The sequence below is a fragment of the Theropithecus gelada genome, chromosome 14 (assembly GCF_003255815.1).
Source record: "Theropithecus gelada isolate Dixy chromosome 14, Tgel_1.0, whole genome shotgun sequence".
In the NCBI taxonomy this organism is placed as follows: domain Eukaryota; kingdom Metazoa; phylum Chordata; class Mammalia; order Primates; family Cercopithecidae; genus Theropithecus; species Theropithecus gelada.
The window spans coordinates 19,554,045-19,574,758 of NC_037682.1; the positions used below are offsets into that span (position 1 = coordinate 19,554,045).

The 20,714-nt window shown below is 35.8% G+C and overlaps 1 protein-coding gene across 12 annotated transcripts in view; it reads left to right on the forward strand.

Annotated features, from left to right (window-relative positions):
* PHF21A (PHD finger protein 21A) overlaps window positions 1-20,714 on the forward strand; it is a 194,798-nt gene that overhangs the window by 28,932 nt on the left and 145,152 nt on the right. For 9 of the 12 annotated variants that reach the window (XR_003115638.1, XM_025356984.1, XM_025356987.1 and 6 more), the window contains 4 exons: window positions 468-508; window positions 8,354-8,490; window positions 13,759-13,791; window positions 15,104-15,169. Coding sequence is in view for 11 of the 12 variants with exons in the window: in XM_025356984.1 (XP_025212769.1) it covers window positions 8,437-8,490; window positions 13,759-13,791; window positions 15,104-15,169 (153 nt within the window). In the remaining variant the exon portion in view is untranslated. Of the gene's footprint in view, window positions 1-467; window positions 509-2,119; window positions 2,232-8,353; window positions 8,491-13,758; window positions 13,792-15,103; window positions 15,170-20,714 lie in introns of all 12 variants that reach the window. The other 3 variants (XM_025356993.1, XM_025356985.1, XM_025356990.1) reach the window with 1 other exon arrangement.

Below are 20,714 nucleotides of genomic sequence, written 5' to 3' on the forward strand. Positions count from 1 at the left end.
ATTTTAAAGCCTTACATAAGGCAAGTACATTTCAAGATTAATTGAAGAAAATGCCTTTTATGAGGACCAAACTAAGAACTAGTGATGTTAGCTTAATTTGTTAATGTAAAACAACTGATAGTAGAGGTCACTTGTTGGGGATGAAGGAGTATTTGTATGTTATTTAAGTGAGGTGCATTTCATTTCTATATGTCTCTTACGAAAGGAAAATTATCAACTACTTACTTTTCCTTGTCTTGAAAAAGTATGGAAAAGTAGCGATTTAACTGCCCTTAAGTTCTTTCTTTGCTTTGTAAAAGTTACCTATTGCTTCTCTTTTTTTCTTTTGGGTTTTAAAACTTTGGAAACTTGCATGTGTTTTGTTTTTTTCTTCTTAAAATCAGAAATCTTTGAGTCTTCAACTTTTAATGACATGTCATAAATATGTGTGTGTTGTCTAATTCCGTTTTCCCGTTCTTCTGTTATAGGGGGCTAGATTGCTGAAGGAGAGCCAGTTTCCCCAAAATTGGTAAGTACTTTCACTAGGTAGACATAGTATGCCTGATCCTGATGCTAGCTGGATAAGAATTCAAATATTGTGATTTTTTTTTTTTTTTTTGCACAAAAGCTCTCTCTCAGAAATGGGGCTTTGCTGTTTGCACTAAGTGGAAATGAACTGTCTAATTTCATGTAGCTATATTTCAAATGCATTTGTGTTTCTGCTAATACAACTAGGCCTGCATGTTCCACCATTTGATAACCTGTTAAAATGTAAAAGTCCCGTTTTTCCAAAAATGTCCTTAATGCAGTGGTTCGGGTTGAGAATTCAAAAGTCAAGAAATTCAAAAGTTCAGATTCCTAGCCAGGCCCAGTGGTGTGTGCCTATAGCCCCCGTTACTCAGGAAGCTGAGGCAGGAGGATGGCTTGAGCCAGTTCAAGTTCAGCTTTGGCAACAAAACAAGACCCTCATCTCTTAAAAAAAAAGAAGATTAAGATTCCTGTAGTGTTTTATGTTACTTAATATGCTGTTATATTTGATGGCCTTAGTATATGTGCAAAATGGCTTAGGTTAATTTAACTGTGGAAACTTGACTTTGAAATTTGGGACTAGTGTTTATTTACAGTCTTAAACTTAATATTGGATTAGTTAGCCTCATATCTGATAGTAAATTTTTAGCGTGTGTTGTTTTATATAATTCTTCAAAAGGAAAAAGAAAGAGAGAGAGAGAAATGTAATCATGTGGGGCATATAGGCGAACACTTTTTCCTAATATCTACTTTGATAGATTTTTTTAATGGCTGTTCATCACTCTTAAACATTTCTTTGAATGCACAGGGCAATCTAGTGACTAACCATCAAACAAATATTAACTTTATTAGGAGAGTATGTATTATGAAAAAAATTAAACTCAAATAAGATAGCTGGAATAGGGTAGTCACCTAATGCAAGACTACTACTTTTTTAAAAAAATTTTAAATCCTCTCTCTCAAATAGTAATTAACTTGGTGGGTAGAGTAGATATAGCAGATATTTGGCCAAGGTTTCCTTTTGATAGTTTATGGTGCTTGTGGTGTCTCTCTTCCTTTTGGGGACTGGGATTTGAACATGTTTCATGGAGGCACTTGAACTAGTTAATCCTTGCATTTACTACCTTTTTATTCTACTAGCCTTTCTCTCATTAAACCTTTTAAAATAAATAATCAAGATCCTATAGCTCTTTACTTTGACATGGGATAGAATTTTAGAGAAGGGACCTTAACCCATTTATACCGGAGATTGCAGATTTTTTTGTGAAAATCAGACCTTGGCGATGACCTTGAGCAGTAGGATATAAATAACTCCCACAAGCTTAGTGTTCCAATAATGGAACACTAGGTATAAATGAGTTAAGGACCTTCTCCAATATTTTACCTTGTGTGGCCGTTTCTTCTAGATCCCTGACAGGTTGTTATTCAGGTACATATTGAATACCACATTTTTAAAAAATGTAGCTCATCTTCTATAATGTATTCTGAGGAATTCTACTCCCACAGAAAATAAGTATTATTGAGGTGGGGTGGGGGTGGGAAAAGGGTTCTGTGGTCAAATAATTTGGGAAATGCTGCATTAAACAAAGTTAAACAGGTTTCTTTACTGCAGGACTTCTCAGAACCTTTAATATGCTAATGTGCATTGTGAATCTCCAAGAGGGGGATATGATATGCAGCATTCTTGAATACTTCTAATGACAGGGAGCCCACTACCTCATAAGGTAACCCATTCCTTTTTTGTACAACTCTTATCCTTAGTTCTTCCTTTTCCTTATATTGATCTGAAGTCTATCTCCCATAACTTCCACTTCTATTAAGTATTTATTGGTTATGCTGAGACTACCACACCCACTTGCGTTATCCTTTGTGTGGTATGTATTTGTAAGATTCTGGCCAGGCTTGTCTGGACAGTTTTTAAAAAATAGTCATTAAATATTAATAACCTGGTAAATGTGACAACTAGTTCTAAAACCTTGGCCTCATTGTCACTATGCTCTCACCCTACTCCCCAGCCTCCTCCATTTTCAATATCTGTGTATTTTAAAATTTACTTACTTTTCCTTTTGTTGGATGTGGTTGGGATAATTTAGTAGACATGCTTAATTTTCGTCAAGAAAGTTAGGAAATAGAAGAATGTGTGTATGCAGACAGCCTGGACCCCAGGAAGCAGAGGTAGAAACTGTATATTGGGCTGAGCACTGATGATGGTAGGGAGGGGTCCAGGACACTACATAGACTTGTGAAGGAGGGTGCTATGGGGAACCCCAGCCTGGCCCAAGGCACCATAATAGCCTGCACATTGCAGTGGAGGTATGACCTGTGTAGAGATTCCTTTTTTAAAAAGTGAGGACCTGCCCCCAACCCCCTCCAAAACAAATAGAGATGAGAAAGATACTTTATACTCACATACATTCAGGTATTTAGATATCATAAATGTAATGATATGTATGCATATATATTTTTTGATTTAATTTAATAGGAAACAACATTATTAAATATAATTTAATAGTATGGAAATATCCAACAAGCTAAGGAGGTATTTGTCAACAGCTGTCGTACTGGGATTTGAACATAGTAACCTTACCAGATTCAGAGGGTTCGCCTCTAAAATCAGGGTTGCCAAGCGCTTTGTGCAGTAGTATTTTCTGTTCACTTGTGTAGTGTCATAAAAGAAACACTGTGACGAAAATAAATCAAGATGTGTTGAAAATTTGCTAAATGATAAGAAAATAGACAATATATTGTGTTTTTTAATGTTGTCATTTGTATTGATTCATGTTAGTAAATGTTAATGTTTTCATAAATAGTATTAGAATAATTTTATTTATTTATTTATTTTTTGAGATGGAGTCTCACTCTGTCGCCCAGGCTGGAGTACAGTGGCGCGATCTCCGCTCACTGCAAGCTCCGCTGCCTCCCGGGTTCACGCCATTCTCCTGCCTCAGCCTCCCGAGAAGCTGTGACTACAGGCGTCCACCACCACGCCCGGCTAATTTTTTTTGTATTTTTAGTAGAGACGGGGTGTCATCGTGTTCGCCAGGATGGTCTCGATCTCCTGACCTTGTGATCCGCCCGCCTTGGCCTCCCAAAGTGTTGGGATTACAGGCGTGAGCCACCGCGCCCGGCCAAGAATTTTTTTATTTTTAGCATTCATGGTAATTTTAGCACTACTGCTAATAAAGATATTATTTTATCTCCCTACGTGTTAGATACATAGTAAGAAGTAAGTATTTTGTACAAATTGAAACCTGATATTCAGATATTAAGCGTGGGACAAGAAGTAAAGATATATAGATCTGTCAAGACCTTCTACTTTTTCCTATGTAAGAAAATGAATTAAACTTAAACATTGTGTCTCAGAATATAGATAAAAAGCAGAGGAGTTTCACATCAAATAAATGCATGGTATAGAGAACATGGAGTTGTCCTTTTTAGGGACAGTTTGGGGGCACACTGGCATGGACTTATTGTTAAAGAAATGTTGGTTGATGAGTCAAGTTTTGATTGGAAAAATGTTTCTGTCAAGTCAGTAACATCCAAATCGGAGTTACAGCTTTCCTACGAGTTATTAGAATCATAATAAAATACCTGCAGGTCACATACCTTCAAGCAGAAGTATACCCAGAGAAATAGTTAGAAGAACCTCCACAGAGAATTTGAGAACATAAAAGGCTACAGTCTTCTAGATATATACTATGTAGAGAAGTTTTATTAAAAGTTCTGTATAGAGAAAAGAATTAAGTGTTTTAAAACCATCATAAAACTTTACAGTTTGCAAAAGGCTTTTCATATAATTTTGCCTTATTTAAACCACAGCAGTCTTATGAAGTAGGTGATATTGTTTCCATTTTCCTGATTTACAAGCAAACAAAAAAACCCCGAGGATGAGAGTAGTCACACAGTGAGTAAGTAGAATTAGCATTTTTTGGTTTTTGGGGTGGTGAATGTGCTTTCCATATATCATGACTGACCTTTTTAGTGGGATTTGATTATTGTTTTTGTTTGGTTTGTGTGTTTGATTTTATGTTTTTTTTGTTGTTGTTGTTATTGGAAGGTTAGAGGCCATTAGGTATCAGAATGGTTTGACGTGTACAGTTTGGAAGATTGCATATGCTAGTATTTTGGGCTAGGCAAGTGGCCTTGCTGATAGTGACTTGTAGAACTGTTGGATGGTTAGAGTCATTCATTATGCTGGAATACAGTGTGTTACCGTCTTGTGAGTCTGATGGTATTCACCTTGCAGCAACTGATTTATTATTTATAACTTGTTAGAATTGGTCAAAATATGTTAAATCATCTTTTACAAATGTAGCAAATAATTCTTTTGATGCTATAAACTGCCTCCCAGTGGTGTTCAGATGATGACTGCATGAGATGTCCAAGACCTCAAAATATTTTTTCAGCTGGGTGTAGTGGCTCACACCTGTAATCCCATACTTTGGGAGGCTGAAGGTGGATGGATCACTTTAGCCCAGGAACTCAAGACCAGCCCGGGCAACATGGCGAAACCCTGTCACTACAAAAAAATACAAAAATCAGCCAGGTGTGGTGGGGCACACCTGTAGTCACAGCTACTCAAGAGGCTGAGAGGCAGGAGGATCACTTGAGCCCAGCAAGTTGAGGCTGCAGTGAGCTGTGATTGCACCACTACACTTCAGCCTGGGTGACACAGTGAGACCCTGTCTCAGGAAAAAAATTTCTTCAAAAGATTCAGCATGTATTCGTAACCAGCCTGGGCAACATATGAGACCTCTTCTCTACAAGAAAAAATAAAATTAAAAAAACAAGATTCAACTTGTACCTGCCTTTTTTTTGTAAACTATAGATACATGTCTATAATTTCTTTCTGCACAGACCAATCTCTTACAATTACTATCCAGAAAGAGACCTTTCTGAAGAAAAGAAAAAGAATTTCAAATGAATCTTCTAATCCTTCATATGTTTTTCTACAACTAGTCCTAACTTTTTTAACCCTTCAGTTTTATTTTGAAATAAAATGAGTAATTGGCATTCAGAGTCCTTGCTGAATAAAACTTCATGCCTTTGTGTATCTCTAAGAAGCAGACAACAATCTGATAGAGAAAGTAAAAGCCATCAGCTCCTCATTAACTTGAGTTGCAGGCTTATTATTGTGCGAGGCACTCTTTGACATTTACAGTCTTCAGGTTAAACCCTGGTTTTAACTTTTTCTTTTCCTGAGCATTTTGTTTGATAGTATAACATTTTCTGATGCTTTATCTACAAATCCTTGGTTAATGTTTTCTTGTTTAAAAAAATGTGCATATTTTTTATGGAAAATTTTGAAAATATCAATACCCCAAAAAGAAGAAAGTAAATAATTGTCAGTGCTACTACCTAGAGATAACCATCAGCAAATTATAAAGTGGCACTTTATAAATTCTAGACAGCTCAGAGTATTATTATTTTATAGGTCTTCAGTTTAATAGACAAAGCATATAATCTTAATTATATTTCTGTGTCTTAATTGATGATGGAAGTTCTTCATGTTTCTTGGTCATTCTTATTTCTTCTGTAAATTGTTTTTTCATAGATTTTTGTTATCAATTTGTGAGGGCCCTAAATATATAAACTATATTAGCCCTTTGTCATGTATAATGTGAGTTCTTCATGTTTTAACCTGCCGTTCATTTCCAGAGTTTATGTAAATTGAGTTGAACTATGGTTTTATGTTACTACCAGTAGAATGAAGTATGAATATTTGAAAAATACCCCTTCAACTTCAAAGTGATTCTTGACAGAAATTATAAGGAATCATTTTGGACACATTTTCTGGTAGAGCCTTGTAAAAATTAAAACCAAGTGTTGTTTTCAAGAAGAACTGTAATATATAAGTCAAGAATTTGAGTAGGGAGATTATTTTGGTATTTAAAGTGGCTGTGTAGTTTTAACTTTAGTATTGCAGTTAGAGTAAGCTTACATGATAACAAAAATCTTGGTCTTAGTGACTTAATGATTCTGATACTTACTGACTGATTGGTTATCATTCCAAATATTTTAAAAGATAGTAGCTAAAACTACCCAGATTTGTTTACCACAGTATGTCTCCCTTTCTAAATTATTAATATCTCCCCTAAATATACTGCCTTTTAAAATGTTTTGGTTAACATTATCATTCTACAGTAAACTTTTCCTGTCGTTTGCAAATGTGAATTTAAAGGAATTTTGCATTTTTGGAATTTATTCTTTCTTAGGTTTGAGTATTTTGATGTTGTATAATCTAGTATATAAGCCCTAAGAGAGAGATTTCTGCTGATGTTTTATGCCTAATGAGAATAAGCAAATATAATGAAAACTCATATTCACAGGAATATATTCCCTAGTTAATGATTCCATTATAACTCTGTTAAAAGAGTTTTCAAAGGGCTCTTAGAAAACATAGGTTGAATATAGACTTTACCCATAGGTAAATAATATTTAGAAGTATGAAGATCATGAATCTTATTGTATTGGTTTAAGGAGTAGTGGTTCCTCTAACTTTCTGATTGTTCTCTTCCCCAGTTTATATGAATGCTAAAAAGCAGCTCTAGCTACAAGTTTTATAGGTGCAAAGAAGAAAAGAAATTTGAAGTAAAATTTAAATTTATTCAGGCAAAAACAGACTTTTGCTTTGGCAGAGTACTAAAATAATGTCTAAGGCCACATTCAAGAATGGAAAAAAAATAATAAAGGATAAATTAGCCATTGAAATAATTTAAATTAGAGTAGTGATGATTGGAGGAGGATAGGAAGGTCAAGCTGGGTGTCACATGAACAGATTTAGACTTTTGACATTATCTCCACTTGCCATATGTATAGTCAAAGAGATGACTGGCAAGCTTGAAAGATGATTTTCTTTTTTTTTTTTTTTTTTTTGAGACAGAGTCTCGCTGTGTCGCCCAGGCTGGAGTGCAGTGGCGTGATCTCGGCTCACTGCAAGCTCCACCTCCCGGGTTCACGCCATTCTCCTGCCTCAGCCTCCCAAGTAGCTGGGACTACAGGCGCCCGCCACCACGCCCAGCTAGTTTTTTGTATTTTTTTTTAGTAGAGACGGGGTTTCACCATGTTAGCCAGGATAGTCTCGATCTCCTGACCTCGTGATCCACCCGCCTCGGCCTCCCAAAGTGCTGGGATTACAGGCTTGAGCCACCGCGCCCGGCCAAGATGATTTTCATTGTAAAGCTGGATGTGTGTTCCATTACTAGACTACCTCATGTTACACACGATAGATAGATTTAAAAATATCCACATCATAACTTTGTGATAGCACAGTTATATTGCATTGTATTTGTCTGTGTTGAGTATTAATTTGTTAAATGTAAATGTTTAAGTTATACCAGAATTTCCCCATTTTGAGTTTCTCTGTTTTTTATGTAGAGTGAGAACCCATCCAAATGAAACTACCCCGGCATTCTTTAACCTCTGAGAAACCCCGAACTCTCCAGTCCACTCTGTGTGAAGTTTAAAAATGTATGATACTGTTGTTATATGTCTCTTTCTGAGGACAGTGTGTCCTGAATGGTTATAGTCTCATTGAAGGCAGAAGTGGTCTTATTCAGCTCTGTATCCTCAGTATGTAGTGATTAATACAGTGCTGAGCATGTAGTGGATGCTTAGATGTTTCCATGACCAGATTAAACCCTTTTTTTGTTTTTCATTTCTTAGTTATTTGAAGTGTTCTTTAGAGGAATACTTGAAGAATTGTTTTGGGGAAAAAAAGTCTCTTTGGGAAATTTCTTGCCCTGCGTTAGAGAATCAGATATTTTTTTACTAACATAATTTATTTGACATAAATATTATATTTGTTCCAAATGTAATGATCCAAAACATTTTACGATCTTTACAGCTGCAGTGAGAAGAGGAGTTTGTTACTTTAAACAGAGGCTGAAGAAACTATAGAATTAGCAGAGAAAGTGGAGAAGGTAGAGGATGGAGTTGCAGACTCTACAGGAGGCTCTTAAAGTGGAAATTCAGGTTCACCAGGTACGTTGTATTATTGGCTTCTCCCACATTGTTGTTAAGATTAGTAAACAAGCCTATCTCTGGTGTTTAGTACGGTTTTTAATAATCTTTAAGACAATTTTGTCCAAGAGTCATGTCATTTGCCTTTTATCACTACTCAGCAAAGTCATAGATACTACTTTTAAGAACTTAAAGAAAGTATTCCTGATTTCCTTTGTAGAGAAAAGCACTGAAAAGATTTTTTTCATACACCAAAGGTGTTAACAAAAAAGAAAGAAATCTTTTTTCTGCTTTTTGGTTCATCTGAAGGACTTTATTCATGTGATTTAACTTGCATGTTTTAAATAACAACATGTCTAACTCAACTACCATATGTACTAAAGTTTTTACAGATCATATGACTCAGCTTTATGCGTTGATTCCAATCTTCCTTAAAGAAAATGTGATTATCTTCACAGATGTTTAAATTTCAGATTTTACAATTCTTATATTTTACCTCAGATACCCAGACTAAACAAACATTTAAAGTAACTATAAAAATGTATATATAAATAAAATATATTTTAAATACATTTGTAAAACAATATATTTTATGTATATAGTAGTAAAATATTAAAATACTAAATATAATTTATATATGAATATATAAAAGTAAAAATATACATAACTATAATCAAGACAAAAAGCTATCTTTAAATAATTACATTTAAAATTTGTTATGTAAACAGAGTACCATTGTTCTCTATCTTTCTAGACTTTAGCTGGACATCAGGCCGAAGACACACATACACATGCATGTATCTAATCCTTGGTACTCAAAAGTGATAAAGGATGATGCATTGACTGCTTTTGAATTTGTAACAATTGGGGATATGGGAGCGCAGAGAAGGATAAGTAAAACTACTTTTTAAAGGTGTTTGTTCTTAGGTATAGTTTCCTTTGTTTATCTGAGTAGTCTAAGGTAACATTAACTGTTGAAATCATTGGGAGAATATCTTGGGCCTTTGATAACTACTAGATTTGCACATTGCTCAGAATTAGTGTGGGTGAGAACTTAAAGGAAGCTTCAAAAGCACCTGTTCAGAAATCCCTGCTGCTGCTCCGGATCTCGTTAAACTCTTGTTCCGCTGCGGAGTTGGCCCTGTGCACGTGGGCTTCTTTAAGTAGGCAATAAGCTGTGTACTTTTTTTTTTTTTTTTAACTTTGCTTCTGGTACTGACTGAGGAGAGCAGAAATTTGTTACAAAAACAAGCTTGTCTTTTTCTGAGTGAAACTAGTTTAACATAGAGGTGTGTTGAATACCCAGTTTGGCTGAATGGCAAGTGATAAAAATTAAATTCACATTTGGTGCAAAGCTAACATCATCATAGAATGAATTTTGGGAGTACAGTAGTCAATCTGAAATTTATATGGATCAAGGATAATTTTATGATGTTGTGTGTGATTTTTGGAGTTTTTCCTCCTCTAAAGAAGTATTGAGATGGCAAAGTTAACATTCTGCTTTAGTTCCTCCTCACAAGATATGAGCAAGTCTCCCAAATAATCCTTTCTTGAAAGGCTCATGACCTAAATTAATTGAAGTTAATTACTAAATATTTTGTTTCATATTCTGAATTCAAGCATACCAATTTTATAAACATCACAATTATGAAAATACTTAATATTTATTATTCTGTTTTAAATCTAATTAAAATTTTAAATTTACATTTGTTGACTCAAAAGGGATATAGTTCCTAAAGTTATTCTAAACACTCTCTTACTATTCATATTAACTGTCAGCTTTGAGCATAAAATTAATAGCTTTTATATTCATCCTTTATTTATACAACATTTTGTTTGTGTGATAATAAACATTTATTTATATGCCAATAATATTTTAACAGAGAAAGCATATATTTCACTCCAGTTATATCTGTAATACTTTACTATTTTTGGAAAAATAATTTATATGGTGTCACCTACACAATCATTGATCATGACAAGTTGAGGCATGCTAGAAATGACATCAAGGTAGGGGGCGTTGGTTACTAGGCTGAGACCAAAGCCAGAACATACATTTGACTAAATATTGGGACAAAAGCCACCCTTGGTTGCATTTCCAGCTAGGGAATGAGATTAGGGCTGAAATTGAGCTTACTGGATAGAAAATGTGTTCTGAAACTACCTGGTATTGCTGTAGTTAAAGTATATTTTTGTTCTTTGTGTTTTTGTTACGAATGGGAGATAGTTATGAAAGTAGTAATGTACACATAGTTGATGTTCAATAAATATTTAAGTAATAATGTCCTGTGATGGACATCTCATCTTTTTGGGGAAATTGTCTTTTCTCCTCCTCCTTTCTTTGACCTTATTTAGATTTGATGGAAATCACATTTAAATTTTCAGGGTATTTACTCTATATGAAACGGAGAATAGTATAAAACAGAGGTTAGCAAATTTTTTTGAAAGGGGACACATAGTAAAATATTTCTGGCTTTGCGGGTAATTTATGGTCTGTCACAACTACTATGCTCTGCAGTTGCATGTACAAAACAGCCACGGACAATATATAAATGAATGAATATGACTTTTTTCCATAAAACTTTATTTGCAAAAACAATGACGGGCCAGATTTGGCCTATGGGTTTTTCTGCTTACCTTTGGCATAAAGTATATCCTCAAGAAATATTGCCACATTCTTGTGGAAAGTAACTTAACTTTGTTAACATGATGTCAGCTTAAAGTTACTGGGGATTTGGATGGTCCAGTAAGTTGCCCAGCTTGTCCAGTCCTACCCCTGATTGTCTAAAATGCAGTTTAACTGCTTATAGATAGAAAAGTTGGCTTATTTATTTCCTTTAGAGGTGAAGACTTCATGTGGTTATCAGTGAATTTTTAAATTCCAGTGTCTGGAAGAAAACCTTTTTCAGCTCAACCCTCTGGTAACCAAATCAAAAAGGAAAATCAAGAGCTTTTTTCATTGAAGAGTGTGGCTAGCATTAATGTAAAAATGTATATGTATAAAACCTTGTGTTTCAATTCCCTTAAACTCTTGGAATATGTATTGTTTCTGTTTTGTGGATTAAGACTAGGATATAGAAGAGCTACTACCATTAAATATGAAGTAGAATATAGTGACACATACCTTATGTATTTGGAGGTCACATGGTTGGCAACCTCAGTTATCTAAAACGTGTCTTAGCACCAGGGAGAAAGACTTGACCAATTAGAATAAATGTCTGAAGTGATACACTAAAGATTATACATTTTACTAAAGGAGGATTTCTTAGATTATTACAACCTATTCCCTCGTCTTAAAATTAGTCCAGTGAGCGTACCACACAGCAGGTCTGAAACAGCAAATTTGAGCTGGGTTTCAGGGTTGTTAGAATAGTAGCAAGAGCTGGACATGGTGGCTTATGCCTGTAATCTCAGCTACTCAGGAGGCTGAGGTGGGAGGATCGCTTGAGGTCAGGATTTCGAGATCAGCTTGGATAACATAGTGAGACCTCATCTCTTAAAAATATTTGAAAAATAAAAATTAACCAAGCCTGGTAGTTCAAACCTATAATCCAAGCTACTTGTGAGACTGAGGCAGAAGGATCGCATGAAGTCAGGATTTCGAGACCAGCCTGCATTACACAGCGAGACCTCATCTCTTAAAAATATTTTAAAAAACCAAAACACAAAAACCAGACCTGGATATGTTGATGCACATCTGCAGTCCCAACTACTTAGGAAGATAAGGTGGGAAGATTGCTGGAGCCCAGGAGTTGGAGGCTGCATTGAGCTGTGATTGTGCCACTGCACTGCAGCCTCGGTGACAGAACGAGATCCCATCTTTTAAAAAAAAAAAAAAAGAATAGTAGCAAAATGTTTTGGCTGACTACTTGATGTTAAGGAGTGGACTGGAAAACTACAGTGTGGATTTAAGAACTTTAAAATATTGTAGTTTGGGACCTTTTTTGTAAGGAGCCTATTGTTTATAGTTTAGTATATTAATATAATCATTCCTCTAAGTATCAATAAAAGCTTGATTTAAAAAATTTTTTTTCTTCTTTTTAAGAAGTTAGGGTGGGTGTGGTGGCTCACACCTTAATCTCAGCACTTTGGAAGGCTGAGGAGGGAGGATTCCTTGAGACTAGGAGTTTAAGACCAGCCTGGGCAACATAACAAGACCCTGTCTCTACAAAAAATTTAAAAATTAGCCAGGTGTGCTGGTGTGCACCTGGGGTCCTAGCTACTGGGGAGGCTGAGGTGGAAGGATCACTTAAGCCCAGGAGGTTAAGGCTGCAGCGAGCCATGATCACACCACTGTACTCCAGCCTAGGTGACAGAGGAAGACCCTGTCTCAAAGAGAAAAAAAAAAAGGTAGTAGTTAGATAAATATATAGTATATTTTTAGAAAGGTTTTATTTTACAACTAAACAATTTAAAAGTGCCTTGTCACCAAAAGAGAGTGACAAATTTTTCCATTACATGAAAAATTGACTTGGGTAATAGCTTATTCCCAGTTACTTTAGGACTTCTGATGCTCCTTTATCCTTCAAATTCTTCTGTCTATGGTTATTGTTACCTTTGGGCAGCAATGATTTTAGAAGTTGGGTTAGGTCAAAAGACATTCATTTTTCTTTCTTTCTTTGTTATTTGTTTGGGCTTCTGTTTTCCCTAGCAAAGATCTTTTCCATTCAGTATTGGGTAGCACTCTCTTTCCCAGAGGAATCGAGTTAGATAGAATTTTGTATTGTTCCTGCACTTCCTTGTTCTCAAATACTGAGTATCACTGCCCCACTGAACTTGTCCTCCCCTGCACCTAACTCCTTCTTAAGAAAAGACTGTGGCAAAGTCACATAGGACACTACACTCCTTCAGTGGTAAGAACCAAATCAATAGACCTGCCAAATCTGTACTTTGCTCTGTATGTAACAGGCCGGTTTTGTGTGGGGCCAGCTTCTTTCCAGGCCTTGTTTGGGACTCCAGACATTGACAGCATTTGAAAGGGATGTTTGGCTTTTGGAGCATCCAGCTTGTTTAAATTCCTTTCGGAAGCCATTGTCACCCATCTCTGTCCAGATTTAAAAATCAGGCACTTTTTCATTTCAAATATAAAGTGGTGGTTTGATTTTTTTATTGAAGGAAGTGTCTCCTGAGCCTATTACATGCATCACAGAAGGTTTTAGTCTGTTCTGATTGTGGTGTTGCTCATTGTTTTGTGTTAACTTAAAATCCTAGATTTTTTGGTCCAAACCTGATTAGCCATAGGGAGTTAATATGTAAGACTAATGGCTCTTTTTCTCTCTTTATTACCAGAAACTGGTTGCTCAGATGAAGCAGGATCCACAGGTAAACTACTATTTTTATTCATGTAATTGTTAAATTTAAAAATAATTTAAAATAAAATCACCATAAAATACTTAAATATAGATGGTACTTAACTTTTAAGAATTACTTCATTTCTAATAGCAATTATTTTTAATACATTTATCTTCAGGTTTTAAGAGTTTAGAAAAATTCATTCTATTTTAATATAGCTATTATTTCATTTTTGTTACTATTATTTTGGTTTTATATTAATTGGTTTGAGTATTTTGGAGAAAAATATTGAGTTAATACTCATCATATAGCTTAAATTCATTTCCATAAACCCACTTATTCAAAATCAGAGTGTTTGAGGCTTTCTGTCGTAATATTGGTGATCATGTAACAGAATTGTCTTAACCTGAAGAATCTGAGGTGGGCAGGGCAGTAACTTGTTGGACAGCATTGTGGGTGATCTCATTGGGGAAGCCTTATGTCAAATACACTAATAAAAAAGTCCACATAGAGTAAACCAAATTCAATAGACGGGGAGGATGTGTTCCCTAACCCTGACAGAAGACCAAGCAGGGTAAATTGAAATAATTGTATGTGAGACAAATCAAGTAAAAGCAGTCTCTCATTAGGGTGGTGTTCAGTCTGCTAGTAGGCTGTCCTGCTACATTAAGCATTTGAAAACTTTAATTTTGGAATTTTTTGCCTACTTTAGTAAAAGGCAATCATGCTCAGTGTATCTCATCTAAAATAGTATTCTTTTTTTGATTCCTAGAATTTTAGAACTGAGAAAATGCCCTGGTAGTCAGTGTGTTAATTTGAATGATGTAGTGTTAAGGCAGTTGCTGTACTGACAGCTTTTCAGATCTAGGCTAAAATAACAAATGTACTTTGCTAAATAAGGGAGAGGGCAAGTGGAGAAAAACCTCTTATCTTTGTTGATAATGCTGTAAAGCATGTAATGTATGCATACTTATAACCTCCATTTTCCTACTTTTGTGTGATTAGTGGAGCTTTGGGTTTTCTGTTAATGGATACTTTCTATAAAGAATAAGAATATTTTAGTGGACAGGTACTCTTAGAGTATAAGATGCTCAAATATAAAACTTTCTGTAATTTAAAACAGTTGCAGAGGAGCTGCTCCTGTTTCGCTGAGAGGAGCCTATATTTAGGATCTGTGCATTAGGTGATGGTATTATGGCTACAGTGTAATGCATGACAGATTTGATTGGCTGAATGCTTCAGGTTGCTTCATCATTTGTAATACAGTATGCATAGTCTTCCTGCTACTATTCTGTTAACAAATGAACTATCTTTCTCACAGATATTTTTTCTTTCCAATCAGAATGCTGACTTAAAGAAACAGCTTCATGAACTCCAAGCCAAAATCACAGCTTTGAGTGAGAAACAGGTAGGGGAAAAGGGGAGGGGGGCATATTTTTAACATTGTGTTCTAAAGATATGTCTGCTCGAGGCTTCTAAGAGAACTGCTATTTTTCCTCATGTGTGAAAATAAGTGTGGGCAGCCAGACTTGGTTTTAATTTTGTTTGAGCTCTGTTTATCTATTTTTATTTTTGGTTGAAATCAGTCTCTAGAGTATCCCATGGGTATATGTTACTGGCAAATACCTAAAAGCAATGTGGCAGGCTGCCGTTAACTGTGTTAATTAAACTCTATAGTTTACCCATAGGGGATGGGGTAAAGGCAGTTAGTGAGAATAGGAGATAGAGAATCTTGTAGGTGCTGCATGTACCTTGTTACCTGTCTTAAAGCCTTGAGCTGACATTTAACTTACTGTGGAGAGAATTTTCTTGTAAGTAGATTGCTCTAAATGTAGGTCTCCCATTCTAAGTATGGTCATGCCTTTATGTTAATCTCTATTAGATATTGACCTACTATTACGTGAAAAAACTTATTAGACGTATTCTATATAGGGCAGGGCAGGAGAAGAACATCTTGGTTTTTTCCAAGGACACCAGGAAAATATTCTTTGGAATTTTTTGTATGATGACCTCCACTTTACCAGTTCAGGCAGTGCCTGCCACCAGGTGGAGTGTGGCAATTGATAGAGTTATAAGTAAATGTTTATGGTAATCCCATGAAGCATTTGTTTTCTTGTTTCTTCCCCACCGCTCTCCCTCTGGTTAGAAAGAGTGGTTTTCTGTCTTGGAGGAGGTGAATGTGTTAATCAAAAGAATAAGGTGATTTGCAGTTGATATTTCATGCCAGTGACATTTTATTGAAGATTTTTGACTAAATAGTTCTAAATAACTGATTTTTGTGTGTTATTTGGTGTTAGTTAGTGAAATAATAACAATGAGAATAATTTATTCCTGGAGATTTTTTATTGTGTTTCTATTGTGGTTTCATTTAACTGAGGGGAGAAATAAACTTTGAGAACTATGTGGAAGAGATATGAATCATTAATGTTTCAGAATAGAATCATCTTCCAAGCTGAGTGAACAACTGCTTTATATTCTTCCCTCCTATTCTTATGCGTCCCCATCTTGTCTTCTCCACAGACAGGAGGTATTTTAGATTAGGGAATTGCCAAACTAAAATTGGGAGGAGGTGGGATGGTGGAGAACAATTTGTAAGAAAAAATATAAACAGAGTTGGTTAGTATGTATTTGGCTCTGAATGTGATTCAGTTCTCTAAAGTCAACATGATGTGTGTTAGTGAAAGTGTTCTAGCTTTAGAATTCTGTTAGTGCTGAGCCTCCTTATAGTTTCAGGGTTAGTTTGACAAGACGCCAATGAATGAGTCACATTTGCTGAAAAATTCACGTGTTCCAGCAGGGAAAGAAGGTGAGAACTGATTAGTGGAGTAGGGGTTAGGGGATGCTATTGCAAAGTTAAGGTAACTTAAGACTACATTTGGGGAAAGTGGGACAATTTTTAGAAATTTACATCTACTCGAAATTTTTGTTTGTGAGAACTGACATAGATTTGGTTTATTCTGTAACTTTTTATTCTTTAATCTTTTTTCTGTTAGGGACCTTACTGAATAGAAAATTGCAACTATCTATGTTAAGACATTTCATCAAGTGGCAAGCTCTAATTGTTCTCTGAACTAAGTTTGCATTTCAGAAACTGGAATTTTAAAAAATGTCTAACATCAGGAAAACTTTAGGTATACAAAGTAAATAAAACTAGAGTTAGAAACTGAAATCCAGTCCTGCAATTTTTATATTTCCTTAACTGTTAAAACAACCTTCTTGATGGAACAGAAAAATACCATTTTTAGGTAGGCTAATACTTGAAGGAAGCACAGCTGTAAAGTTCAAAAGCTCATCCCTCCTCAGACTTACTTTCAACATGTGATATTACTGTTTAGTTTAGAATAGTTTTACTGGCCGGGCATGGTGGCTCATGCCTGTAATCCCAGCACTTTGGGAGGCCAAGGCGGGCGGATTTCCTGAGGTCAGAGGTTCGAGACCAGCCTGGCCAATGTGGTAAAACCCTGTCTCTACTAAAAATACAAAAATTAACCGGGGGTAGGGGTGCACACCAGTAGTCCCAGCTACTTGGGAGGCTGAGACAGGAGAATTGCTTGAACCCGGGAAGCAGAGGTTGCAGTGAGCCAAGACCATGCCACTGCACTCCAGCCTGGGTGACAGAGCGAGACGCTGTCTCAAAAAAATAAAAGTTTTATTTTAGAACAGTTTCCTAATGCTATGTGCCCTTTTTCTCCCCCCACTCAAAAGAGCCACTTATCCTCTGGCAGAACCTAACCAATTTTCCTTCCACTTTAATAACTAAAATCTGAATTACCTTATCCATATGACTAATATTTTAACATTAATTTTTTTGTTAGAAAAATTTTAAATACAGAAAAGTTTGGAGAATAATGGCATATTTCGCACTTAACTCTTTGTCGTATTTGCTTCCATTCTTTTTCTTTGTGCATTTTTCTGTAATCATTTTTTCAATATTTATTAGAAAACTTTAATTATACAAATAATGGACTCATATATTCTCTTCTTTTGTTTTATTAAAAGTTGCATCTGACCTCCAAAGTCATGAGCAAAAAAAAAGAGAAAGACCATTGCAGATAGTCACTATTTCTTGCAGTAGACACTAGTTCTTATTCACTGTTGCTACTTCAATCTTTGATACTTACTCAGTTTCTTCCTTAAAACTATGTAATTGTATGCTCCATTTGGGAAAATACAGCCTTTAGTGAGCATCCTTCATGGCTAAAACTCAGTGAATTTCACTGAATTCTTGGTTGGAAGGTTCTAGTGCTTTAAAACTGTAACTTGAGATTTCTGAAAGAAACTCTGGCAGATTTCTAAGTCAGCTTCTTGACCTGCAGGGCTTCAATTTGTGGCGGACAGTTTTAACTCAGAAAATCCCTGACTTAATTGGCTAAATAATTATATGTTATATAGCCATTAAGATCATGGTTTTGGAAAGTATTTTAATGATACAGGAATGTGCTCTGAAATAATAAGTGAGAGAGTATACACAACTTTATGTGCATTACAGTCCCATTTTTATGTTTATTTTGTGTATATATGTATGTGGGTGTGTAAATGTACGTAAAAACAGTGTCAGTATAAGATATTGGAAGGTGGTTAAGTTTACAGGTGATTTATTTTTTCTGTATACTCTTATGTATATTTTCTAAATGCTCCACAATAAATATGTTTCACTTTTAGAATCATAAATAGACGAGAAATATGATGTAAAAAATTTTTTAACATCAAGCTCTTGTCTGTTTCAGGCATAGTTCACATTTTAAAATCTAATGACATTCTTCTCCTGGTATTAAATACATGAACCACTTTAGTCAGAGAATCCAACTTTTTTTTTTTTTTTTTTGAGACAGGGTCTTGCTCTGTCACCCAGGCTGGAGGGGCAGTATCGCAATCTTGGCTCACTGTAAGCTCTGCCTCCTGGGTTCATGCCATTCTCCCACCTCAGCCTGCCAAGTAGCTGGGACTACAGGTGCCCACCACCACACCTGGGCAATTTTTTGTATTTTTAGTAGAGACCGGGTTTCACTGTGTTAGCCACGATGGTCTAGATCTCCTGACCTTGTGATCCACCCACCTCGGCCTCCCAAAGTGCTGGGATTACAGGCGTGAAGTAATGCTGAAGTATGGAAGCAACTATTAATTTCTTTAACAGGATTCACTGTCATGCTCACTCCCCACACCCTTATTTTTTGATAGGCATATATGGTCTTTTATGGAGATATTCCGATATGGAGCCAAAGTGCTTAGTTGCTCTAGTTCTGTGCTTTCATTTTAATTCCTTATGGAGGCAATCTTAACATCCCAAAGTTTGTTGCTTGTTACTGTGGTGCTTCAGGGTTAAGCCTTCGTGGTTGCAGCTTTGGTTTCCCCCGCCTGAACAGTTTGCTGTCCTGTCTCCTTTTACCTGGTGGCCTCCTGATGAGGTTTCATGTCATAGCTTAAATGTCACTTCCTCGGAGGAGCTATCCCTGACACTCCTTCCTCTAGTCAAAATCAACTGTTTCTGTTATCTCTCATTGAACCATACTTTCCCTTCATAGTTATTCTAGTTAGGATTATGTTCAGTTGTGAATGACTGAAAACCCAAAATGAAAATGATGTAAACAGAGAAAACTTAATTTCTCTCTCATCTAAAAGTTCTGTAGGTGCCCCTAGGGCTAGGCCTGTGAAGAGTGGTTGCATGGTCTCAGGGAACCCAGGTTCCTCCTATTCTGTTGCTCTGCCATTCTCAGCATGCAGCTTTCACATCATAGTCCAAAATAGCTGCTCCATCTGGTAAGAAGGGGGAGAAGCAACAAAGAGCAAGCCCTTTATTTTTTAAGGATGTTTTCTAGAAGTTGCATGCACCACTTCCAGTTAGATCCCATGGGCCTGAACTTAGTCATATGGCCCCCGCTAGGAGCAAGGAAGTCTGGAAAATGTAGGTAGTTTATTGCCTGTGGTCGTGGCCAGATAAAATTCAAGGACTATTACTGAGTAAGAATTGGGAAATAAATACTGGGAATAATTAGCATTTTCTATTACAGTAGCATATCTGTATCTGTAGCATTACTGTTTTTTAAATATCTATCTTCCTCATTAGATTGTTAGTTTCAGGAAGGCGGGGAACATGTTTGTTTTATTTGCTTTTTTATTCCTAGTATAATATTTAGTATAATATTTAACATAGAATGATATTAACACAGAAGAGGCACTTATATTCTTTAAATGTATTATTTTATCCACCCGATCTTTTGCTCTGCTTATATCGTAATTTTTTTATAGAATGGTGCGTCTTGCTTTTTATGCTTTTTAAACCTAACTTATGAAAATCTTCTGAGATTTTTGAGTGTTCTTTGAGAGTATGATTTTTAACAGCTTTAAATATTAGTATAATTGGCTATATCATGATTTTTAAAACTATTCTTCTCTTGATGATAGGGTATTTCCAGTTTTTTTGCTATTATCAATATTGCTTTGATAGATATACCCTTCTATATGAATGCGTGTTTCTCTCTGATTGTCTTAGGAGAAATTCCTAGATGGGTGATGACTGCGTGTGTTGGTCACCTATTACCCTAACAATTCTGCATCAGAAACTAGTGTTTTGTTGAGTGGCTTTCAGCACTGCCAGTACTTATACCTAACTGGTCAAAGATTTGATTATCTCTTTAAGAAAAATAAGCTTGATGAAGTAGCTTACACTTTAATAATGTGCCATATTGTTATAGGGCATTTTACCTAAGTGTTTATTTTCACACTGGGTCTATAGGTCATCTGGGGTTCTCCTGATCTAGGCTGTACTTGGCCAGGCACCTCTGCCTCAGTTTGTGGGCTGGCTGAACTTGCCTTCAGGCTGCAAGTTTGGTTAAGTCTACTCTAAATGTGTTCATTCTGAGGCCTTGCATGAAGGGATAGCAGCTACCTGGGGCGTATTCATTTCGTAGTTTACCTAAGAGCACAGGAAGCAGGCCAAACTACTAAAATACATT